This window comes from Cucurbita maxima, unplaced genomic scaffold (assembly GCF_002738345.1).
Source record: "Cucurbita maxima cultivar Rimu unplaced genomic scaffold, Cmax_1.0 Cma_Scf00199, whole genome shotgun sequence".
NCBI classification, from domain to species: domain Eukaryota; kingdom Viridiplantae; phylum Streptophyta; class Magnoliopsida; order Cucurbitales; family Cucurbitaceae; genus Cucurbita; species Cucurbita maxima.
The window spans coordinates 1-13,878 of NW_019272215.1; the positions used below are offsets into that span (position 1 = coordinate 1).

The 13,878-nt window shown below is 35.3% G+C and overlaps 1 protein-coding gene across 1 annotated transcript; it reads left to right on the plus strand.

The window, feature by feature from the left end:
* Window positions 1–13,300: 13,300 nt before the first annotated feature.
* Window positions 13,301–13,648, plus strand: LOC111473959 (S-protein homolog 1-like; the record flags this gene model as incomplete). The annotated part of the gene is made up of 1 exon (XM_023119250.1): window positions 13,301–13,648. A coding segment is annotated over exon 1 (348 nt), but the record flags the coding sequence as incomplete, so codon positions are not given.
* Between the last annotated feature and the right edge of the window lie 230 nt (window positions 13,649–13,878).

Sequence of the window (13,878 nt, forward strand, 5' to 3'; positions counted from 1 at the left end):
ACTCCTGTTTATTCGAAATTATCCTTAGATTTTCATGTGTGAGAGTGGCTCAAGTTCGCCGACTCAATAGGTCTCCAATTTTAGGGGTAAGACTAGGTGAATGGCTGGGGACGTGGGGTATAAGATGAAATTCACTCCTACCCACTTTTAAAGATAGAAGAGAGGTAGTTCCCTTAGTACTGACTCAAGGTCTTGAACAAGGGGCCCCACCCTCTCATTGGCGTAAGAGGAATTTGGTTTTTGGTTGGACCAAAAACCAATTGTTCATTAGAGAATCAGTGGGACATAAGAAACATGAAGTAACTTCAAGGGTAAAACGATAAATTGACCCAGCTCTAGTTATGAACAACCTATGAAGGATCGACCGACTAATCATGATTATATCAAATGGACAAAAATATATCTATAGTGAGGGGAGTGCAACTACTAGGCTATAGTGGAGTGTCCTAGTAGTTAACGAATGTTGGTTAACAAGGTTAATGAGTTTAACCAGTTAATCTTGAATCGTTGGAGAGCATGAAATATAGGTCCATTAGATCCATCTGCTAGCTCATATCTGACAAAACCATAGAATAGTGTGATGAGTGAGTTCGAAATGTTCGAATTCAAATTAGGAAATATGCGCTACATATATACGATATATTTAATTGCATTTTTTTTATTTACGAATTAAACAAAAAGAGAGAATATGAGATATTTAAATAATATTTAAATATTTTAATCAAATATATGTCAGAATTGATTGGGATTGGCATTTGAATTAATATTAAATATTAATTAAAGAGAAAAATTAATGTTTTAGTGATTAAGGTACATGGAACTTCTCCCTTTAAAAAACCTCGGGAAAAACTCTCACAAACTCTCTCTTCATATATACTAAATCCCTTACAAGTTTAGTCCCTCACCAGATTTCTCAATCCCGTTCTAAGACCGGAGAATAGCGGAGAAGACACTAGTGGTTGTTCGAAACTAGTTCGTGAGTAAAAAGGAATTTGAACTACAAAAGGTTAGTACTCAAAGACCTTGAGTTTTAATAATTATGAACAAGCTAGTTATATTAACTCCATCAAAGAAAAATGTTGGGACCTCGTGTATCATTGTGTGTTCATGCATCGAGGGATACCCCTTCATCTTTAGCGATGGTACGAATGCGTACACTACAAGACAAGGAAACGACCATTATATTTGTTATAATGCTACGAAGGTTGCTATTTCTAATGGGTGTCCGACATCAACAGCTCCCAGATAATGCTCGCCTAACAAGAAAGGGGCCCAAGAGGTGTATGAGCCGACTTGTGGGTCCATACTCGTACGTGTAGACAGTGTGTAGAGCAGTAAATACACATCAAATTGACCCCGCTTAGTTTAGCTGCCTAAGAAATATAGATTGATATGATAGGTCTCACTCATGATTGCATGTGCTTGCATTTAATCCCAATAGTAGGGTGATTTACTGAGTATTTATCAAAATACTCAAGTCATGTGCTACTCTTATTTTTCAGGTAGAGGCAAGGCTCCCCTGCACGACTGACGATTGGGGAGTTTGCAAAATTTTAATTTCGTAGACTCTACAGTGTAGTAACAGTATGCATTTAATTTTGTTGCATATAGGTTAGTATAGGGCAGTTTTACTTTGTCTTTTTAATTTTTGGTATTTTATTTTAAAGACCTTCTAGAAAACATGTAAGTCCACAAAAACGTTTTATGATAAAGTTTTGAATGAAGTATTTTCCCATAAAATATTTTATGATATGTATATAGTAGCGGCTTTAGGTTAAATAGGAATCAAGGGCCATTATAGATTCTAAAACATCAAAAAATGAATGCTATGAATTGTCTCTGTGTGATTTTGTTGTTTACTTTTGCATCAACTTTTAATGCCTTCACTTGTTTATCTCTCCAATCTTGGGGGTCACCTTGGAAAGTGACAATTCTCAATTATAAGGAAGGAGAACTTCTAACGGTCTATTGCAAGTTGAAGGTCAATGATTTAGGTAAATAAGGGTGATGTATGATTTCAAATTTTCAACGACACCGTCTTTATATATATATGTACGTTTATATATATCTCTAAATTTATATAATTGATCGTCTTTATATATATATGTACGTTTATATATATCTCTAAATTTATATAATTGATGGTTTTTTTTAAAAAAAAGTTCAACCACGGGAAGTATAATATACAATGGAAAAAAAAAGTCTATCATCGATATTCAACTTCTATTGCGATTTATAAAAAAAATAATTATAGTTTGAATGTTTAAATAGAAGTTTAATACTTTAAGTTCAAAAGTGAAGAATTCTTAATGCTTTATGGTTTATTACAACTCCGGGTTATTATTATTATTTTTTTTTTTTGTTAAAAAAAAAAGTGGCAAGATCAATTTTTTTATCTCTTAATCTATGTCTTTTTTAACTTAATTTGTGCCCATCTAACCTAAATTTCTAATATAAGGAGCATGTCCTTCGGTTCAAACAAGAATACTATAACGACCCTAGATTTCTACTTATCTAGAGTCACTACCGTCTATCATAACTTAATCATTTTGTGAAAAAATTCTAGTGGTAGTGGGTCATGCGATCAATGGTACAGGTGGGCCGAGCATTACAGGTGGGCTTCAGGGATTTGTTCTGGATGCTGGGCTTCGCACTAGTCATGGGTCGAGGCTTCGGTTTGTCTTAATGTGAGTCAGAGGTTGTAATCACGGTTTACAAGAATCTGACCCGACCCGATGGATATTTTCTTCAACACATGGCTATATGTGAATTTACCGAAACTTTTATTTGTCTTCTCAAGAGCTCCTCACCGTTGAATTTTGATCCCTTTTTCATTCTTCCTGTCTTTCCTCGCTCTCCCATGAATTCACAAAGTCATGGATGGGACTACCATTCCAGACCCATGTTTCATTTCAGATTTCCAAAGCACACTGACGATTGCGGGCGTAACACCCAAAAAATGAAGGGAATTAGTTCTAACAAGAATAAGCCGCCCATGAAAGATCCAAACGATTAAAAGGAAAGAAATTAAAGGATTAAGCAAGAACAAGGGGATACTTATGGTCAGGGTCTTAAGGTTATCTCAAATCTTATCATAAATAATAACCCTACAATCATGCACCCAGTAACTTATAACCTTGGGAATACTTGACCTAAGTCTTAGAGGTGTACTTGCTTGGTCTCGGTAAGGTGTCCCTTGAGCTGGATCATAGAGAAACCTTTGGCTCTAATACCATTATTTTCATGACTTCATTTTTGAGCTAGAACAATGCATAGATTGCAACTAGAGTTGACTCCATAGTATAAAAAGACGACAGAGTTTTTACAAAAAATAATAATAATAATAAATAAACAATTTTAAACATAATATACAATATCTTTACATTATATAAAAATATAGTTCATAACAAAACATTTAAAACAAAACTATGTTAGACATGGATTCAGGTCTTCAAGTTTCTCAAATTTGACTACCTGAGTTTGAATCATTAAGAGAACTAGGGCCACAACTCTTGTTGTCTTGTAAATTTCTACTCGCTCAGACTACTAGAGACATTCCATCTTAGGCTACCGTCTAGCCAAACTAATACCCTAACCCTAGTCTTAATTTGTTTTATTTACCTACTCTCTACAGGGAGAATTACACATTTAATCACTTGAAGTTAATATATAGATATTCATGCGTACAGTCACACGTATGCTTAATGGGGCGATAACATCCATCAAGCACCCGGAGGCCAACGATAACATCCATCAACCTTTCAGGCACATGAAGAAAAGTTCGCCATTAGAAAAATTTGAACTAGTAAGTCTTGTTTTCAAATCTCTACTTACCTTAATTTGGTAAAGTTTCATTATAATTCTTAAATCTAGCTCAGAAGATTTAGTTTTGGATTGGAAAATACTATTGAATAAACTAATACAAATAGAAATAAAATGAAAAACAATCCAAGTGAAATGTTCTAAACTAATTTATATGTTACTAAATGGAAATGCAATTAACCTACACTAACCTATTGTCTACTAAAAATTAAATACGAAACTATCCAAGCATCTGTCACAGTCTCATGATTGCGATCATACAGAAGCGCCTTGCCTTTACCTGAAAAATAGAGTAGCACTTGACTTTAGTATTTTAAGAAATACTCAGTGCGACCCCCTATTGAAGTTAAAATACAAAGACACATAGTTACTTGCATGGGACCTATTATAATAGTTTATTTTTCTAAGGTGGCTATCCTAACGGTTGGATGTGTAATTAATTTCTCTACACAGGCCCACATGTGTGAGTATGGACCAACTAGTCGTTCGCACACCTCCTAGGCTCATTTATAGTCTGACGAGCATTCTTTAGGAGTTGTTGATGCTAGACACCCGTTAGGAGTAGCGACCTTCCGGATGTCAAACATAATGATCGTTCCCCTACCTATTAGCATACACATCTAGACTACCGTAAAGGAATAGGGTTACTCCCGATGCATCAACACACAATAATGCACGAGGTCCCAATATCTTTCCATTTTAATTATCCTTAATACAATCCCACTAGCGTCTTCTTCATATCATAACATTTTTCATATCATTTTTCATAACTTTTATCATATCATTTATCATAACTTTCATGCATTTCCCGGTGTTGTACTTCATGCTAGTTGTCATTTCTCATGTCAATCATATCATTCATCAAACATATAACTCATATCATATCGTTTTTATGCTTTCAGACACAATAATCCATATCGTGCACAAATCATATCATATATCATAACAGTCACATAATATATCCCAAGAACGTTTTCAACAAATCATATTGCATAGTATTTTCGTACTATTTCATAACGACATACATATATGATCTATGACACGTGCAAAACCACGAGCACGTGTCATCATTGATGGTGCTAATATAACACATGTGGAAGAAATTTAGATCTTAGGCACTTTTAGAAAATCAATTATAGTAAATAACTAGCATGTTCATAAGTATTAAAACTTAATGGGTTTGAATACTAACCTTTTGTAGTTCAAATTCCTTTCTCCACTACCCTCCGACCTTAGAACGGGATTGTGGAATCCGGTGAGTGACTAAACTTGGGGAGATTTTGTATATATGAAGAGAGTGTTTGTGAGAGGTTTTTCTCAAGGTTTTTCACCAAGAAGAAGACATTTCATGTATAATGATCACTCTATTTATAGAGTCATGTTTGCATGTTCTTGCAAATTTGAGATCACCAAATTTTGACACTCAAAATTCCACTCAAATTTGTGAGGTTTATTTGGCAAGCATGCAAGTTTAGTTAAACCAAATTTTGACACCTCAAAATTCCACTAACATGGATTTTTCCATTAATTGAAGTCAACATTTTGACTTTCTTCTTTTGATTCAACAATCCATTTGAATTATTAATTTCAAATAAAGTAATATTAAATGATTAATTAAACTATTTAATTAATATTTAATATTAATTCAACTATTTAATTAATATTAAATATTAATTAAACCATTTAATTAATATTTAATATTAATTCAAATGCCAATCTCAATCAATTCCGACATATATTTGATTAAGATATTTAAATCTTATTTAAATATCTCAGATTCTCTCTTTTTGTTTATTTTGTAAATAAAACAAAAATGCGGTTAAATATATCGTATATATGTAGCGCATTCTTCATAATTTGAATTCGAACACTTTGAACTCACTCGTCACACTGCTCTATGGTTTAGTCCGATATGAGCTAGCAGAAGGACCTGATGGACCTCTAGATCATGGGCTCCAACGATCCAAGATTAACCGGTTAAACTCATTAACTTTGTTAACCAACATTCGTTAACTACTAGGACATTCCACTATAGCCTAGTAGTTGCACTCCCCTCACTATAGATATATTTCTGTCCATTTGATATAACCATGATTAGTAAGTCGATCCTTCACAGGTTGTTCGTAACTAGAGCTGGATCAATTTACCATTTTACTCCTGAAGTTACTTCTTGTTTCTTATGTCTCACCGATTCTCTAATGAACAATTGGTTTGTGGTCCAACCAGTAAACCGAATCCCTCTTAGGCCAATGAGAGGGTGGGGCCCCTTGTTCAAGACTTGGAGTCAGTACTTAAGGGAACTACCTCTCTTCTATCCTTAAAAGTGGGTAGGAGTGAATTCCATCTTGCACCCCACGTTCCCAGCCATTTACCCAGTCTTACCCCTGAAATGGGAGGGCTATTGAGTCGGCGAACTTGAGCCACTCTCACCCATGAAAATCTAAGAATAATTCCGAATAAACAGGAGTTCATGGTTAGCTTAGGATTAAGATCGAGTTACCTAGGTCATTGAATGAAAAGAAAATCAGTCTCAACAGTAAAATTTATAACATGAAACTTCATTCTTATTCAATGTGGCATGAATTGAAATATCTTTTGATAATTTAAACAATATTTTCTTCACATCTTCATTGAAGCATATTGTATGATTGATGTCTCTTGGTTCATATCACCAAGTCAAGAACAAGTGGGCCTAAGTACTTAGAATAAGAAACAAGAACAAGAACAAGACAAGAAAGAGTGTGGTATCCTAGCATATCAACGACATACATTCACGTTCCAAGCTAAGCGCCATACATAGTATGCATTCACGTTCGCATGATTTAATACTTAAGGACATTAAACTAGCATACAATTTAATGACACGTGCAAATCCACGGACACGTGCCAACATAAAGCAAATAATGCGTAAACTACGATGGGTGAGCCACTTACTTGGTAGGCTTTAGCCGAAGTACTCCCTAGAATATAATGTAAGCTCCTAGCTCCTCGTGATCGTTCTACACTTCCATTGGTGGTCGGTTGCTATTGGTTCATTCGTCACTTTCGTTAGTATTTCACAAATATAATTAATTCCCAACTTGAATTTGTGAAATACTAACTTAAAATGTTCTATTTTACCTTAAATAGGGCCAAAACTAAGTCCGGGATGGTCGGAACGGTGACAAACGGGCTGGAAATAGGTTTCCCAAGCTGAATATGCCGTCGAAGCCGAGAAACCACCACCGAGCCGATTGAGCCGCCGGAGTCTAGGGGAGCCGCGCTGCAGACGTGCCACGTGGCACAATCAGAGAGCGACGTGTGTGCAGGGGTCTCAGGTCGAGGCGCGGGTTTTCAGATTGCTCACGGGTTTTGGGTCATACGCGGGTGACTGGCCATTTGCGGGTGATGGGTTGTTCGCGGGTGATGGGCCGTTCGTGGGTGATAGGCCATTCGTAGGTGTTGGGTCGTTCGTAGGTGACAGGTCGTTCGCGGGTGAAGGAAAAATGTAGGCGAGCTGGGCTTATGAGCTGTAGGCTGATTTGAGGGGACTAGGTTCGGTTTGGGTTACGAGATTCAAGCCTCGGGCCGAACTTTGTCCTCTTTGCTCGATTGCCTGCACATTTTTTCGGCGACCTTTCTCTCTCCTCGATAACGTTGTCTCGACGTCCTTTTCTCCTCCTTTTTTCTCTGTTCCCGTGTCTCTTCTTCACTCTAACCCCATTTTCGGTACAGATTTCTTTTGTAAGGGCCTCACACTCCCAGATCTAGAGAAGTTCGAAAGTCCGACGTTCCGTCTTCCTTTTCGATGGTGTTCAACGTAAATGATTCATCTAAATCTACTCATGATGGGTGTAAAAGGTTATGGGATTACTTTCGTGAGGTAGGGTGGAGGTTTTGACGTTGATCTCGTATGGTTCGGCTTTGTCGGACTTTCGTCGGAGTTTTCTATTCCTTCTCGTTTTTTTTCACTGTTTTCGTTCTTTGCAGGTCGTTTCGGGGTGGTTGAAGGTCGGGGTCGAGTTCTATGGCATCCCAGCCTTCGACTTCCCTTTGTGGGTTGTGTGCGAGCGAAAATTTTGGTTCAGTTTTTTACTCTGCCGACGACCCCCTTTTTTTTCGATTCCGTTACAAACTCAACTCGACAACGCGCCTCTCCACGACCAGGTATTCAGTCTAACCCTATTTAGTAGGTTATGATATGATGTAAAGCGTGTGAATATTATATTTGCCTTGGGTTACGTGGTAACTATAATTATGCCTATGCTACATGCGAGTTATTGTGAGGAGGCCGAGAGAGGTTATTTTATAGCTTACTAGCCTTAGGAAGATAGAGAGGTGACGCCGCAAAGTGCGAGACGTCCAAAGATGTACATGAGACTTTCTAAGGTCTAGTGATAAGAATCACGGTGTTCCAAATGAGCCTATTGCCAAGAAGATTCAAAAAAATATGTCAACAACACCTACGCACAAAAAAACTCAATTGATTTCAAACCTATCGCATTAGCCACTCAAGCACATCAACATTTGTTTAAAAAATCTATGTTTAGTTTCATAAATTATGTAAAAGTCAAATGGTCAATTTGACTTATTCTTTTGTGGAGATTAAAGAGAATCGGGAATAAATCTCATCCACAAACGTCTCGAATAAATCTCGTCCACAAACGTCTTTTGTCGGGAGACTATAAATACCCACAATATGTTATGTAAAATTCAAATTCGTTGATGAATGTAATTCAGATCTCAAATTAAGACGTTTCCCTTAGAAATCCGAGCATCATATTTTCCATTTCTAAGTTTCAAGCAATTCTTGTGGTTGAATTGCACCCGAGCCATTCAATCAAGCCTATCAAGTTAGATTGTGGAGTGACTCAATTTAGAACAAGGTTCCAAATCTTGCTTCTAGATATTCGATTGTAAGAGGTAATCTAATTCTAGCCTTATCTCTTGGTTGATCCAAATTTTGTATAAGGAGGTGTTAATTACTTTGATACAAGGATTCTCGCTAAAACCAAAGATTGGATCGTTGGGCCGAGGATTAGGGTTGCCTTATCAATTTGGTATCAGAGCGTAGATTGCATCTTTGTGGCTGACTCTAGAATTGATTTTATCTTTAATTTTCACTATTATTTATCGTTTCTTTAAAGCTGTTATTTATTTTCTTACTGTCATTTCCATCGTTCTTCATTATCTTTCTATTTTGTTCTTAGCATCCTCTTAAAGATCCTATTTAGATCTTGAAAAAAAAAAATCCTTATCATATTTCTCTTAATAAATCCTTATTATTAGATCATTTGCACATTTATTTGAAGATCAAATAAATTTCAATTCTCATTTTTTCCTAAAGCATATAAATCTGGAATTGTTGTGTTCGATCTTCACGACCATTCTCTTTGAAATTCTTTTTTTCAGTGTGCAATTATATTGAAAAATATCTTTGTCGCTTATTGGTTTGTTCACTTGTTTTATTTTGTTGTTATTTCATAATTAACTTATCTTGATTGCCTTGAATAGCTTGCTACTATCATAATTGTTTTACCCATATATTAGCCTACCTTGATCATAATTTAGTCACTTTCCCAAACAACCTACCTTTGTGTGTATAAACAAGAGTGCCCCTAAGTGTAAAATCAGTGAGTTCAGTGTCTGAGGTCCTAAACATATTTTACTACTGTGTGTACAATCATGAACCAAGACAAGGAAAATGGAGGGGAGATCAATGATCTAGTTGAAGAAGTCCAGAAGAATGAGGAGGAATTGGAAGATTGGATTCATTTGGCACTTATTACAAGAAGACTTGTTAAAACTCAAGTTACGGATGTTGATGATCAAAGAGGCAACTTGTTCCACACGCGGTGTTTAGTCAAGGGGACTGCTTGTAGTCTTGTCATTGATAGTGGAAGTTGCACCAATGTTGTAAGTACCATGTTGATCAAAAGGTTGCAAATTCTGACCTAAGATCATCCTAAATCTTACAAGCTCCAATGATTCAATGATAGGGAACAATGAAGGTAGTTTCTCAAGCTTTAATATCTTTTACTTTGGAAAAATATAAAGATGAAGTTTTTTGTGATGGCAATTTGATAGGAGGGTTATGTATGATAGCTATTTGAATAGGTATTCTTTTGTAAAAGATGGTAGAGAAACCATTCTTGTACCTTTGAGTTTTGCAAATGTATTTGCTGATCAATTAAAGTTGGAGAAAAGAAAGAAAGAGTGTGTGAGGAAAAAGAGTTAGAAAAACAAGAGTTGAGTGAAAAAATAGAGAAAAATCTAAGGAAAAAAAAAAGAAGAATGAAAAAAGAGATGAAATTGAAGAAAAAAGGAAGAGAGAGTTATTTGGCTACGGTTGTAGAGGTGAGAAGGTTTTCACAAAAATCGATTTTTGTACCTGTGTACAATGGAGGATTTTTGGTCTCTAACTATAACAACATGGCTTTGCCGGGTATTTTTCAATCTCTTTTCCAAGAATTTGAAGAAATGTTTCAAGATAAAGAAATACCTCTCATTGGAGGTACTGAACATAAAATAGATTTCATTCCAAGGACTGTTATTCCTTATAAGCCAGTTTATCGAGTCAATTCAACCGAGACAAAAAAAATTTGAAGGCAAGTGGAGGAGCTCATGGAGAAGGGCTATGTACGGGAAAGTTTGAGACCATGTTCTATACGAGACTTATTGGTGCCAAAGAAAGATGAAACTTGGTGCATATGCATGGATAATAAAGTCATCAACAAAATCATGGTAAAGTATCGACATCCTATTCCTAGGTTAGATGATTTGCTTGTTTATTGCATGATTCGTGTCTAGATATAAAAATTATCTTGAAATCTGGATATCATCAAATTAGAATGCACGTAGAGGATGAATGGAAAACAACTTTCAATATTAAGTTTGGATTGTATGAATGGCTTGTTATGCCTTTTATGTTAACTAATGCACCCATGCGCTTAATATATAATGTTTTGAGAAAATATATGAGAAAACATGTTTATATTGATGATATTATAATTTATTTGAAGATTTTGCTTGATCACGTGGAACATGTTAAACTAGTTTTGATTACACATAGAAAAGAGAAATTTAATTTTAATAAGGGTAGTTTTTGCATAGAAAAAGTTAACTCTATTGGCTTCATAGTTCGTAAAAGTAGAGTAGCTTTAGATAGAGACAAAGTTAAATTCATTATGGATTTGCCAATACCAAAAAGTGCACGTAAATTTTGGAGTTTTCACGAGTTTGCTAACCTCTATAAGAGATTTATAAATGATTTTAGAACCATAACTGAACTATTGAATGACTTAGTGAAAAAGAATATTGTTTTTAAATGGGGAGAAATGCAAGAGAATGCATCAAATTTTCTTAAGAAGAAATTAAGCAAACCATCATTTGTTATGGCTAGCTTTGATAAAATTATAGAAATTGAATGTGATGTATGTGGTTTGGGCATAAGTGTTGTTTTAATTCAAGATGGAAAGTACTTAATATATTTTAGTAAAAAACTAAATGAGCCAACATTAAAATATGCTACCTATGATAAAGAATTATTTGCTTTAGTTCATATATTGCATGTGTGGCAACCCTACTTATGGCCTAGAGAATTGGTGATCCATTTTGATCATGAAAGCTTAAAGTATGTGAAGGGTCAAAGCAAACTGAATCATAGACATGCAAAGTGGGTGGAATTTATTGAAACATTTTTGTATGTCATCAAATATAAGCAAGGTAATATGGTAGCTGATGTGTTATCTAAAAGGTACGATCTCTTTACTTCTCTTAGTGCAAAAATTCTTGCACTTGAGCATATTACTTAATTATATAGAGATGACCAAGATTTCAAAAATATTTATGTATCTTGTCTTGCAAAAAAAAAAGCTATGGATGGTTATTATTTGTTTCATAAATTTTTTATGCTTTGTATTCCTAAATGCTCTATAAAATATTTGCTTTTGAGAGAAGCACATGGTCGTGTCTTAATGGGACATCTCAGGATTAATAAAGTTTATAAGATGTTGCATAAACACTTCTTTTGGTCGAAGATGAAGCACGATATCCAAAAGTTTTGTAGCAAATGTTTTAAACGCAAAGAAACTAAATCTAGATCACAACCAAACGAATTTTATACTAATTTGAATGTACCTAACAAACCTTGGACTAATATATCTATACAATTTGTTCTTGGTTGACTGCACACTAAAAATGGTAAAGATTGTATTTTTGTTGTGGCAGATATGTCATTTTTTTTTCTGATTCGAGGACGAATCCGATTCAAAAAAATATGTCAACAACAGAATTTAAACATATGCGCAAAGAGCTCAATTAATTTCAAACCTATCGCATTTGAATGTACCCAACAAGCCTTGATCAAGTTACATTATGAAGTGACTCAATTTAGAACAAGGTTCCAAATCTTGCTTCTAGATCTTCGATCGTAAGAGGTAATCTAATTCTAGCCTTATCTCTAGGTTGATCCAAATTTCATATAAGGAGGTATTAATTACTTTGATTCAAGGGTTCTTGCTAAAACAAAAGCTTGGATCGTTGGGCTGAGGATTTGGGTAACCTTATCACCTAGTACGAGGTGAAATACCTTGGACCCAGCCCCCTATGACCATAATTCTAAATGGCAAGCATGCCTCCGTGGAGAGCACGTAGTAGCCCTAGACAGTATAGAAAATGCCTTGGTACAAACCACATAAGTAGACCTAAGAAATATTGTTCATACAACCAAAGACGATCACTATAGGAATTAAACACCCCTCAAAGCAAACCACTACCTCAATTGAATTGAGTTTTGGTTAAGTTGGGAAGTTGCGAGATAAAATCCACCAATAATGAGAATGAAGCAATGGAAGTCATGACTTCAAGGTTTGGTTGGAGGCTTCACGAACTAAGTTCAAGTTTATGGACTTCCAAAAGTGTGATGTGCCCTTTATGCCACTAATGAGATATGGGGTGTAGGATATTCCTATTGATGGATCACCTAATGGATGACAAGTCGTTGGACCTTATGGATGACAATTCTTATTTGAAACTATAGTTCTAGAATTTTTTGAACTTATCTGTTCTCCCTCACCTTAAAATTTCTAAGGTCCTCGTAAAAAGATTGAAAGTTCAACTTAAAAAAATAAATCAGGAATTTAATACCTTGAGTGCTATACCATATGTAATCTATGAATTGCTTTCTCTATTTTATATTTTCTACTGGAAAGTATGCATATTTTGTTGTCCATTTTATGAAAGTATTTTAAAAAGCAATCAAATATTTATTATTCTTGGGCTAGTAACTCAAGGAATTTTGTTATTGAAAATCTAATAAATCTCTAAAATTATCCCAAAATTAACCTTAAATTGTGTTGCATAACCGAAATTAGTTAAATCATTAAGTTTTTTACAACCATAGCATGCATTTACATAGTTTCTTGCATGTACTATAAGTATGTATATTTATTCACATGTCCAACACAAATTGGTAGTTAAGCTAAAGGTGTATTAGGAAATGATAAAGAATATTGTCGTTTTCTTTCTTTTCACGGTGGCTTTAGTGGGGGCTGAGGTTCCAAGGGTCGCGTTACCACCACCAGGACCTTCTAGATATTACATTCATGTGGTTAACGGGCTAAGCAAACTTGGGTTGCTTGTGCATTGTCAGTCTAAAGACGATGACTTGGGGTATCATCGTTTGCTTAATCATGGAGATGATTACCAATGGAACTTCAAGGTTAACTTTTGGGGAACAACCCTCTATTGGTGCAAATTGGAGACGCCACATGCGTATGTCTCTTTTGAAAGCTTTTGGCCTGAACAGCAGCACTTATGGCTCCGTGATAGGTGCAAACATGGAACTGTAGGAACTTGTATTTGGACGGCTAAAGATGATGGAATTTACTTGAGAAACTTTCTTGCTAATGTTGATGAATTGATACACAAGTGGATCTATAAAAGATAGAGAAGCTTTATTATCTCCTTTTGGTGGAATTATCCTTGAGGAACAAATGAAAAATAATGGGATAACACGAAAAGGGTGTTCGGATGATATCGATTTCATGAACATACCTTAGTCATATCGTTATAGGA